The 12,063-nt window shown below is 47.0% G+C and overlaps 1 protein-coding gene across 1 annotated transcript in view; it reads left to right on the top strand.

Annotated features, from left to right (window-relative positions):
• LOC123729233 (mitogen-activated protein kinase kinase kinase 10) overlaps positions 1–11,396 on the top strand; it is a 38,213-nt gene extending 26,817 nt beyond the window's left edge. The window contains exons 2-11 of the mRNA XM_045703516.2: positions 1,220–1,400; positions 1,658–1,806; positions 2,357–2,532; positions 2,719–2,965; positions 3,230–3,352; positions 3,596–3,734; positions 3,906–4,018; positions 4,191–4,456; positions 4,714–5,242; positions 7,960–11,396. Coding sequence (XP_045559472.1) covers positions 1,220–1,400; positions 1,658–1,806; positions 2,357–2,532; positions 2,719–2,965; positions 3,230–3,352; positions 3,596–3,734; positions 3,906–4,018; positions 4,191–4,456; positions 4,714–5,242; positions 7,960–8,372 — 2,336 coding nt within the window. The 3' untranslated portion in view covers positions 8,373–11,396. The remainder of the gene's footprint in view (positions 1–1,219; positions 1,401–1,657; positions 1,807–2,356; positions 2,533–2,718; positions 2,966–3,229; positions 3,353–3,595; positions 3,735–3,905; positions 4,019–4,190; positions 4,457–4,713; positions 5,243–7,959) is intronic.
• Positions 11,397–12,063: the final 667 nt, after the last annotated feature.

Raw genomic sequence — 12,063 nt, 5'->3', positions numbered from 1 at the left:
TTAATCAATTTTGAATACAGGCCGTAACACGACAAATTGTGGAGGAAGTCAAGGGGTATGAATACTTTCTGAAGGCACCGTATACAGTATGTTATCATGCCATTGAACCCAGAACACTGTTGATTGACCTAAAATGAAATGTCAGAATGGTATTTGATGAATAGTGGTCGGCATCGGGAGATTAAGAAAAGCCCAGGATATGGTGAAATCTTGATCAATTGAAGACTCAGTACAGTACATATAGTATATACTTGACATTACCTTTTAATTGCGTGTGTTTTGACATTAGCTGCCTGTCAGCATATAATGAGTCTCAGAGGCACACCTGTTTCACGTGAGCCAGGTCTCTGTGTGTGTGTGTGTGTGTGTGTGTGTGTGTGTGTGTGTGTGTGTGTGTGTGTGTGTGTGTGTGTGTGTGTGTGTGTGTGTGTGTGTGTGTGTGTGTGTGTGTGTGTGTGTGTGTGTGAGTGTGCGTGTGCTTAAACAAAGATTCAGCTGTGTGCTGTGCCTCTCCCTGCCTCCCTTTGCATACGCCTGTAGATAAGCAAGTACAATCCCCTCCTCTCTCCCAGCACTGTGGACTGTGTACACTCCAAATATTTCCATAGCCAGCCCTCATGCGGAAATGAAGGAGGAAGTGCATGGAGAGGAGAGGACAGGAGAGAGCAGAAAGGCCAATGCTGGGAGTTCAACAGGAAAAGCCAACTCACCTATGTCACCCAGAGACTTTGAAACGGTTGTAACATCGTAGGGAAATTCTCAAAACGGACGTGCTGGGTACAGTGCATAATGTCGGTGAGGCAGAGATCTGAACACTGCTCTGACCAAACCTTTTGTCAACAGGGCTATATGTTGAGTGTAGACCTGAGGAAAATACAGGTTCATGACAGATATGGCCTATTAGAGGAATATGGCCAGGTGACTAGGGTCAGATACTGGCTGATAATCACCAGGTTGCACTGCCCTTGAATCACACACTTAACCTGAATTGCTTTTGTCAATAACCACACCTACTATCGATGTATGTGATGGTAGGGTGTGCTGTGTGCTGTGCTTTGGATAAGGGCCTCTGTTAGAGGACGGAGTGTAGTAGAGTTAGTGCTATGCATGACAAACTCAAACTATCTCTCCCTTCTCTCCACCTATTCCATCCCCACTTCTGTCCGTCGCTCTTTCCCCACACCCTTCTCTCGCCATCTCCTTCCCTCTTCCTCCTCAGTCCTGATCCTGGAGCCCATTGAGAGGGAGGATCTGGGTGGTAGGACCCTGAAGATCACAGATTTTGGCCTGGCACGGGAGTGGCACCAGACCACCAAGATGAGCGCGGCGGGCACCTACGCTTGGATGGCCCCCGAGGTCATCAAACTCTCCCTGTTCTCCAAGAGCAGCGACGTCTGGAGGTAGAACACTCTGCCATGTGACTGTGCAGGTTTTTTTTACTGTGGGACATGTAGTACACACAGCATGGTGCACATGCAACACCCACAGTCAGTAGCTAGTGTCCTTGTTCTTTCAATACTTCCACTATTCATACCCTCAGCGGCAATTTACATCCGCCATATATAGAAGGTAACATAAAGGGTGTGTTAAGTTAATATATGAATAGCCTGTGATTTTAAGCTGTACCTCTCTCTCCCCCCTGTCTCTCTCTCCTCAGTTTCGGGGTGTTGCTATGGGAGCTGCTAACAGGAGAGGTTCCGTACCGTGAGATAGATGCGCTGGCCGTGGCGTACGGAGTGGCCATGAACAAACTGACCCTGCCCGTCCCATCCACCTGTCCCGAGCCCTTCGCACTCCTGCTGGCAGGTAAGAACCAAGATGGTCGCCTGTCAGCCCAGTTTCACTTATTGATGACAGCCAAGATGGCTTCCTGTCAGCCCAGTTTCACGTCTATTATTGTTGGAGGTCAGAGGGAGAGTAGGTTCACCTCCCAGTCAGCAAACTGGTGATTTTATAGTCTCTTGCTCCACTTCTCTCTCCACTATTTCCATGCATCCCTAATGCTCTTTCTCTCTTCATCCCTCTCTCCCTCTCCTCCGTCTTATCCCTGTTCATCCTTTAATCTCTCCTTTGTCACCCCTCTCTACTGTGTCTGCTCTCTGTTTATTCCTGTCTCTCCTCTCTTTCCTCTCCTCTTTCTTTTTCCTCTGCCCATTCCAACGACTTTAAATATGATCTGTCTGTCTATTAGCAATTGTTTGGGATCTGAGGGCAAATGGCGCTACAGAGCACTGCGGTCTGTTCAGTGGTGGAGGTGGAGGGGAGATGTGTACATCTAAAAGACAACCACTGTACTTTGTTGTTTGGGAATTTACATGAAAGTTATATTTACTCAACCTCCTCTCCCCGTCCTCAGAGTCCTGGAGCCCTAACCCCCACAGTCGCCCGTCCTTCACTAATATCCTGATGCGACTGCTGGCCATCGAACAGTCGGCCATGTTTCAGATGCCCCTGGAGTCCTTCCACTCTCTGCAGGAGGACTGGAGGCTGGAGATCCAGCAGATGTTTGACGAGCTCAGGGCCAAGGAGAAGGTGAGAGGAGCCCACACGGTCATGTGGGAATGTTGTCAACATCGCCCTCAAAGTGCAGGTTGCAAAGTGCTGCTGCCTTGACAATGTGAAGATCCTCGACAGGGTGTTATGTTGCTGTAACATTACATCTACATTTTTTGTTCCAAATGCTCCATTTCCTTGACATGCCCCTCTTCTCTCCTGTAGGAGTTGCGTTCCTGGGAGGAGGCGTTGGCTCGTGCGGCTGAGGAGCAGAGGGAGCAGGAGGAGCAGCTGAAGAGGAGAGAGCAGGAGCTGGCTGAGAGAGAGATCGATATCGTGGAGCGTGAACTCAACATCATCATCCACCAGATGTACCAGGAGAAGCCCAGGGTCAAGAAGCGCAAGGGCCACTTCAAAAAGAGCAGACTACTCAAACTGGGCCGAGACAGCAACAGCATCAGTCTGCCCTCTGGTGGGTGGTGGCAGATATTGCACCCAAACATTTATCCTATTATTTGAATAGGGCATCATTATTTTCTCTTTCTATCCTAATTAGGATTGCAAAATTCTGGTAACTTTGCCAAAATCCACAGGTTTTTAAGAAATACCAGTTGGAGGATTCCCAGCTTTTTTTCTTATTCCCTCCTGATTCCGGGAATCTTCCAACCAGGATTTCTGTAAAACCAAGCAATTTGGAATTTTGACTCTAATTCCTCCCTGTTTTGTATGTACACAGGTTTTGAGCATAAGATCACAGTGCAGGCGTCTCCGAGCGTGGATAAGAGGAAACCCCAGGGCAGTGAGAGCACCACACCTCCAGCCAGCCCAGGGGTCATACCCCGTCTCAGGGCCATACGACGTGAGTTGATCTGTGGGGGAGACAGGGACAGGGGTTGAGGGGAACTGGAGGACAGAGGACACACCAAAAGTTAATACCAGTTATTCAATTGTGAGGGACGCTATTGTGTCAATATAATCCCAAATTGTGGATTCCCTCCCTGGATCTTGTGTGCAAGTGAATCCATTTTGTTACGCTCACTACACATCAGGAATTTGATTTGTTGTGTTATAACGACAACACCTGTGTTATTGTGGCCCTCAGTGACGCCCAGCGACGGCAGTAAGACATGGGGCCGCAGTGCCGTGTGTAAGAAGGAGGACCTGGCAGCTAGCAAAAAGAAGGGACGCACCTGGGGCCCCAGCTCCACTCTCCAGAGAGAGAGACTGGGTGGAGAGGACAGGTAACAGTCATGGTCCAAAAACAGTCCCTTGATAGACCAACACCCTACCTGCCTGCTACCCTTTCTGATTTTAGCATTTGCATATTCAAATCATCTCTGAACGTTATTCTGGCGAGTGTTTGGTGTATGGTATCAGTAAACATTATTGACCCAATCTTCTTCGTCTTGCAGGTTGAAGTCGCTAGGCGACGGATGCAAGGTGTGGTCCTCTAGTGCCCCGAATCTGGGCAAGTCTCCAAAACACGCTCCAATGACCGTCGGCTTCTCCAGCCTCAATGAAATGGGTGAGTCTCTGTGTTTATCACTATTTCTGCAACAGAAAAGAGATTGTAAAACATACTATGGATACAAAATCAGTTAGACTCTTGATTGATTGAAATGCCTTGTTCTCCCTCTCACACTTTCTTATCTCTCTCTTTCTCTCTCTTTCTCTCTCTTTCGCTCTCTCTCTGACAGAGGAGCACTGTGAGTTGGAGGAGTCGCCCGGGTCTCTGATGCCCCCAGAGACCAGCAGTAACGGGTCTGTGGAGGAGGGAGGTCCCTCGTGTGGCGGGCTGGGGCCCGGGCTGGCGCCTGCTGGGCTAGGGAGCGGGGTGGGTTACCAGGACTCTCTGCGGCGCTGCAGCCAGAGGAAGAAGAGCGACCTGCTGCTACTGGGCTGTGCCTCCCTACTGGCCTCTGTAGGTCTGGGGCTGGACCTGCTACAGCTGGGGAGACTACAGGTAACGGAGGGAGGGAGGAAGGGAGGAGCAGGAAAAGGGTCTGTAACACCCAGATGGACAAAATGACCCAAACCATGCTAAAAAACAAGTCAACCCTGCCACCTGCTGTAGAGATTCTCTTAATACATTGAATAATGGTTTGTACTCTACACCTGGGAGTTGACAAGGTCAAGTATGTGTGTCAGTTGACATTATACAACCGTATATTGTACAGTAGATGACAGTAAGAACTGACCAGTTTCCATGTGTGTGTCTAGGTCCAACAGGACGAGCAGGACCTTAGAGAGGAGCAGCGCAAGAAAAAGGACAGCCTTTTCCAGCGAACGGGTCGCTTCCGCCGCAGCACCTCTCCTCCGAGCCGCGCCCTGTCCCTCTCTCTGTCCCGCCGCCACGACTCTACTCTCCCCTGCACGGACCCCTCTCCCTCCGTCACCCTCCTCTCCCTCTCCTCCCTCTCAGACTGCAACTCCACCAAATCCCTCCTTCCCTCGGACCTTGAGGACTTGGTGTTGACCCCTGCAGTGGGCGTCTCCCTCCCCGCGGTGCCCCCCGTCCCCTCCCTTAACCCCCTCCTGGATCTGAGGGCAGAGAGCTTCAAGAGGGAGCCCAACCAGTCCCTCACGCCCACCCACGTGTCTGCAACCATGAACAGGGGACACAGACGCACCCCCTCTGATGGGGCGATACGCCCCCGCGCCCAAACCCTAGGGCACCGCAGGACCCCCTCGGACGGCAGCATGCCCATGCCGCCCCCACCAGGGCCCCGCATCCTCCCCCTACATGCAGGTGAGTGTGTTGGGAAAGCATGATGTCACTATGAGCTTTGGATTGAAGAACAGGAAGCAATACTCTGTGTACAAAACATTAAGGACACCTGCTCTTTCCATGACATAGACTGACCGGGTGAATCAAATCAAATCAAATTGTATTTGTCACATGCGTCGAATACAACAGGTGTAGACCTTACAGTGAAATACAAGCCCTTAACCAACAACTGAGTTAAGAAAGAGAAGTGTTAAGAAAGTATTTACTAAAATAAACTGAAGTAAAAAAGAAAGAAAGAAAAAGAAAATAGAAAAATAACAAATAATTAAGGAGAAACAATAAAATAACAGTAGCGAGGAATTATACAGGGCGTACCGGTACAGAGTCAATGTGTGGGGGCTCAGGTTAGTCGAGATAATTGAGGTAATATGTACAGTACATATATACAGTTGAAGTCGGAAGTTTACATACACCTTAGCCAAATACATTAAAACTCAGTTTTTCACAATTCCTGACATTTAATCCTAGTAAAAATTCCCTGTCTTAGGTCAGTTAGAATCACCACTTTATTTTACGAATGTGAAATGTTACAATAATAGTAGAGAGGATGATTTATTTCAGCTTTTATTTCTTTCATCACATTCCCAGTGGGTCAGAAGTTTACACACACTCAATTAGTATTTGGTAGCATTGCCTTTAAATTGTTTAACTTGGGTCAAACATTTTGGGTAGCCTTCCACAAGCTTCCCACAATAAGTTGGGTGAATTTTGTCCCATTCCTCCTGACCAAGCTTCAACTTCTTGACTGATGTCTTGAGATGTTGCTTCAATATATCCACATAATTTTTGTAACTGAGTCAGGTTTGTAGGCCTCCTTGCTCACACATGCTCTTTCAGTTCTGCCCACAAATTTTCGATAGGATTGAGGTCAGGGCTTTGTGATGGCCACTCCAATACCTTGACTTTGTTGTCCTTAGGCCATTTTGCCACAACTTTGGAAATATGCTTGGAGTCATTGTCCATTTGGAAGACCCATTTGCGACCAAGCTTCAACTTCTTGACTGATGTCTTGAGATGTTGCTTCAATATATCCACATAATTTTCCTCCCTCATGATGCCATCTATTTTGTGAAGTGCACCAGTCTCTCCTGCAGCAAAGCACCCCCACAACATGAATCTGCCACTCCCGTGCTTCATGGTTGGGATGGTGTTCTTCGGCTTGCAAGCCTCCCCTTTTTCCTCCAAACATAACAATGGTCATTATGGCCAAACAGTTCTATTTTTGTTTCATCAGACCAGAGGGCATTTCTCCAAAACGTACGATCTTTGTCCCCATGTGCAGTTGCAAACCGTAGTCTGGCTTTTTTATGAAGGTTTTGAAGCAGTGGCTTCTTCCTTGCTGAGCGGCCTTTCAGGTTATGTCGACTCGTTTTACTGTGGATATAGATACTTTTGTACCTGTTTCCTCCAGCATCTTTACAAGGTCATTTGCTGTTGTTCTGGGATTGATTTGCACTTTTCGCACCAAAGTACGTTCATCTCTAGGAGACAGAACGCATCTCCTTCCTGAGCGGTATGACGGCTGCGTGGTCCCATGGTGTTTATACTTGCGTACTATTGTTTGTACAGATGAACGTGGCACCTTCAGGCGTTTGGAAATTGCTCCCAAGGATGAACCAGACTTGTGGAGGTCTACAGTTTTTTTTATGAGGTCTTGGCTGATTTCTTTTGATTTTCCCATGATGTCAAGCAAAGACGCACTGAGTTTGAAGGTAGGCCTTGAAATACATCCACAGGTACACCTCCAATTGACTCAAATGATGTCAATTAGCCTATCAGAAGCTTCTAAAGCCATGACATAATTTTCTGGAATTTTCCAAGCTGTTTAAAGGCACAGTCAACTTAGTGTATGTAAACTTCTGACCCACTGGAATTGTGATACAGTGAATTATAAGTGAAATAATCTGTCTGTTAACAATTGTTGGAAAAATTATTTGTGTCATGCAAAAGTAATGCACACATGCACATTTGCCAAAACTATAGTTTGTTAACAAGAAATTTGTGGAGTGGTTACAAAATGAGATTTAATGACTCCAACCTAAGTGTATGTAAACTTCTGACTTCAACTGTAGGTAGAGGTAAAGTGACTATGCATAGATAATCAACAGAGAGTAGCAGCAGCGTAAAAGGGGGGGGGGGGGGGGGGGGGGTTAATGCAACTAATCCGGGAGCCCAGAATCCAGGTGACTGTTATGATCCCTTATTGATGTAACTATTTCAGTCCACTTCAAATCATTGTAGATGAAGAGAAGGAGACAGGTTGAAGAAGGATTTTAAAGCCTTGAAACAATTGAGACATGGATTGTGTAATATGTGCCATTCAGAGGGTGAATGGGCAAGACAAAAGATTTAAGTGCCTTTAAACCGGGCATGGTAGTAGGTGCCAGGTGCACCGGTTTAAGTGTGTCAAGAACTGCAACGCTGCGGGGGTTTTCACGCTCAACAGTTTCCTGTGTGTATCAAGAATGGTCCACCCTCCCAAAGGATATCCAGCCAACTTGACACAACTGGGGTGGGTTGTACACTCAGCGTATATTTCAGTTACACCTGAACTTAAAAAAACACATGGCTCTGGCACGGCCCATCCATCTCAACAAAGTGTTCATGTTGTTCTCCCATCCATCTATTCTCTCCCTCTGCTCTCCCTCTGTTCTCTGTATTTCTCTCTCTTCTCTCAGGTTACAAGGAGACCCTGGATATACCCCGACTCCCTGACCCTTTCAGCCTCTTCCCAAGGGTCCTCCGCCGCAAGGCCCCTGCTCCGCCTGTCCCCGTCCCGGTCCTGGAGCCCCTGACCATCATCAGTCCCTTGGAGAGGCCCAAGACCTTGGAGTTCGCACCCCGGCCTCGGCCAACACCAGCCAGGGTGCGACCGGACCCATGGAAGCTGGGCTCCCTGTCCAGAACCCTGAGCTCGTCCCCGGGCAGCAGCTGTGACAGTCCCCTGGGCTCTGGGGACAGCAGTGCCAGCACCGGCGCTGCCAGGCCCAACCTCATGGACATGGATGTGGATGGACAGGATCTGGACGGCACCCTGCCCCTGTGTGAACAGCACCAGGCTGCACAGCTCTGTGGACAGAACTATGGCTAAGTCACACATTACTGTATATGGGCAACACTGCTCCTAGTGCACACTTCAAAGACTCCTGGTGTGCACACTTTATTTCTGCTACCCAATCCCTTTGCGAACAGTACTTCTACTAGTGTCCACCCTGAAACCCACTTGAGCGGGCTGTACCTCTCTCCTGCTGGTCACTCCTAAGCCTTGTGCCCCCTAGACTCCTAGTGCTCCTAGTACACACCCAGCATCCGGGACAGCACACGTCTTAGTGTCCCTTCCAAAGCCGCCCAGTGTGGGACAACATTCCTCTAAGTGACCACTCCGCAGTCCCTAGAGTCCAAACCTTTAGTGCCCTAGTGACCAGTGTGCCCTGCTAATCTTCCACATATTACCTGTCCTCTAAAAGGAAGGAATGTGTAAGCCATTCCACTTCCAGACGGACACTTCTAAGTGCTCATCCCGATTTACATGTACTGCAGTAGTACTCGTTCTGCTAAACCACCCCGTTGACTCTCTGCCTCTCTCTACGCAGGTGTCGCGTCTGTCTCTGCTCGCTCCTTCCCCAAAGACTAGGGCTGAAGCTTTGCCAGCCGTAGACACATTCACATCTCAACAGGGTTGGAATTATTATCTTGGGAGTGCCCCTGTCCATGTTAATAGTTGTTTTGTGGGGGTGACCTGATTTATTATGAGAGCACCTCGGGGGTTCCCTTCATATGGGCCCTGCTGCCCCTCCTTCATATTTACATGTAGTCATGGTAGGTAGACGCTCAAATCCTGAGGCACTTCCAAATCAGTGCATAAGTTGCCCTCTTATTGTCCATCACCTTCTATAGAACTCATTTCCACCTCCCTCACCTCCACATAGCATCTTCCTGTATAGGGATGGTCTCTGTCCTCCCCCTCTCCCAAAGACTGCAACAGGAACAGGGAAGCCATTTTAAGCTCCACAGCACAATCAACAGGACTTTATTTCCTCAGCTCTGTACAGCAAATTCATTTTATTCTTCTCAATGCTTGAACCATTCCAGCCATAACCTGTTTAGCACAGCATTTTCTATTGGTTTGGCGAATTGTGTGTCTGTATGGGTGTACACTGTGTGTCTGTGTGGGTGTACACTGTGTGTCTGTGTGGGTGTACACTGTGTGTCTGTGTGGGTGTACACTGTGTGTCTGTGTGGGTGTACACTGTGTGTCTGTGTGGGTGTACACTGTGTGTCTGTGTGGGTGTACACTGTGTGGGTGTACACTGTGTGTCTGTGTGGGTGTACACTGTGTGTCTGTGTGGGTGTACACTGTGTGTCTGTGTGGGTGTACACGTGCTCGTCCATGTCTGCTTGTGTTTCGGTACCGCATGTTATTTTGGGTGAAGGATGTACTGTAGAACGAGCAAATCTGTTGTGAGAGAGCCGAAACAGGATGCTTTTCTCCCTCATTCTTTACCTTATGTCCTCATAGGTTTGCAAAACGTCCAATATTTTTTCCAAAATTCCCTGGTTTACCAGAAATCCTGGTTGAAAGATTCCTGCAATAGCAGGAAATACGGGAATTGTTGAACCAGTATTTCTGGAAAACCAAGGAATTTAGGGAAAGTGTGAAAGTTATAAGCTGGAGTTTCCCAGCAAACGTCCTCTCTCTCACCGTCATCACTGCTCTGTATAGAGCCCCTTATACACTCTGTTATATGGACAGTTTACTACAACAAAAGTCCTCTGAGAGCAGAGGAGGACCATGGGAAATGAGGGTTAATCCACTTGCAATAAATGGTTAATGAATACTACCTGTTTTCTACAAAAAAAAACGAATTCCCACATTCCGTACCCCTGACTTCCTTTTCCTCACCTACTGGATAGTGATACAGCATCATTGAAGGGAAAAAGGACCCAATCTTTGGTTAAAGAGCCATGATATTGACATTGACATGTCCGTGTCACAAGAGTACAGACTGTGAAGGACTTGACACAAGGTGCTTGGGATGTGGACGGCGAATCGAGAGAACTCTGTATTCTCTTGCAGGCCCGTGAGTGCACCACACCGTCTGGTTGCTGAAAGAAGAGGAAGAAGGACACTTTTTAATGGCGCAGTTGGTCAAGGCTACATACAAGTATTTACTTGACTATGTGTATGGGAGTGTGTGTATGCGTGTGTGCGTGTGTGTGCATGTGTGTGTGCGTGTGCGTGTTTAGTGTTATTATTTGTATGGGATGATGTCAATCCCATAGGGAGAGGGGTGAGCCAAACTCATCCTTATTCTCCTTGTGTGGTTAAGAACGCTCAAAGTATTTATTAAAATGATTGTTATAATTGAAATAATGATTCATTATTGTTATTATGATTCTCTTTCCCGGAATATCTGTATATATATATATCATATATTTTGTTAATATAACACAGACCAACCAAGGAAAACCAAGAAAACTACAGACTGACGTTCATGTACAGTATGGATGGGAGATTGTCTACGACCTGTCTCAGTCTGTGACGTTCTGGGATACATGACGAAAGAGGGATGTGCTGTTGACTGTTGAGCTGCGACGATGAACGATTGAATGAATTACGTAATAAAAGAGGAAGAGAGGTGCTTGCTGTGTCTCTGCTGTTCCTGTCACTCGCTCTGTGGAGTTACATCCATAACGTTGGCTGTCGTTCTATTCCCGGTCAATTCTACCATGTGCTCTAATGCTTGTAATAGCTGAACATTTCCATGGCTTATTTTTTAAATAACACACATTATACTGTATCCCTGTGAGCAGGATAAAGGCCTGGCTGCAATAACAGGGATCATCCTCTAGATGTCATCAAAGCTGATCATGACACGTCATTTTGTGCCAAATATACTTACTAGGACAAGCATGGTAGCTGGTTGTGCATTTTGAGAGTCATTTAGTTGTTCACAGGTATCTTCCAGGTTTCCTTCTGTGGAGTTGTACGCTCTGACATTTTCCTCTGTCTTTTGTTATGAGTATTAAGAGATTGCTCCCACTTGAGCATGAGACCACCTTTACTAAACAGTCCAACAGGATCCCTCCAGGATTTTTGGCCTTTGTAACAGAATTGTGTAGGTTGACCTTTGTGAATCTTGTAAAGCGAAGATATCAGGTATGTTGCATTGTTAACATAATGCTGGAATCACACAACAGACATCTCAATATCTCAAACACCTGACTTAATCTAACAGGCTTATCGAGGTGCTTTCATAGCCCGGTTTGTGCCTGGTGCTAACGTACCTCCTTTGTCCTGATCTTGTCCACATTCTGATTGTGCCCACATATTAGCCGTTGGATCTACACATGGTATTAAAATGTGTCCGCGTGGTCACCAGATTTCCCTGTATACAAATCATTTGACAGTTATTGTTTCAAAATAAATACTGATTTCAATTGTTTCATTGTCCAGATCGTTCTACACTTGTAAGATATCCAGACAATGCATCGCTGACTACCTCAGGAGGTGGTCAGTAAGACCTGATCACAAACAGACCACAATGAGTCTTTTAATCATCTATACCTGTCTAAAAATGTGGGGACAACCAAAATGTGGACAAGATCAGGCCATGGAACACATGTTAGCACCTGGTATAAACAGGGCTCATGGCAACAAGCAGTGAGGAGGATGAAATAACGTCAGCTGTTCATTCAGCTAATCTGTAACATTGAATTAATGAATAAAAACACGGAACTCATGAATATATGCATCGAAACTGAAAACTAAATGAGAGGCT

This window comes from Salmo salar, chromosome 20 (assembly GCF_965601325.2).
Source record: "Salmo salar chromosome 20, fSalSal1, whole genome shotgun sequence".
NCBI lineage: Eukaryota > Metazoa > Chordata > Actinopteri > Salmoniformes > Salmonidae > Salmo > Salmo salar.
The sequence above is the reverse complement of the archived record's forward strand: the minus strand, read 5'-3'. Positions and strand labels throughout refer to the sequence as shown.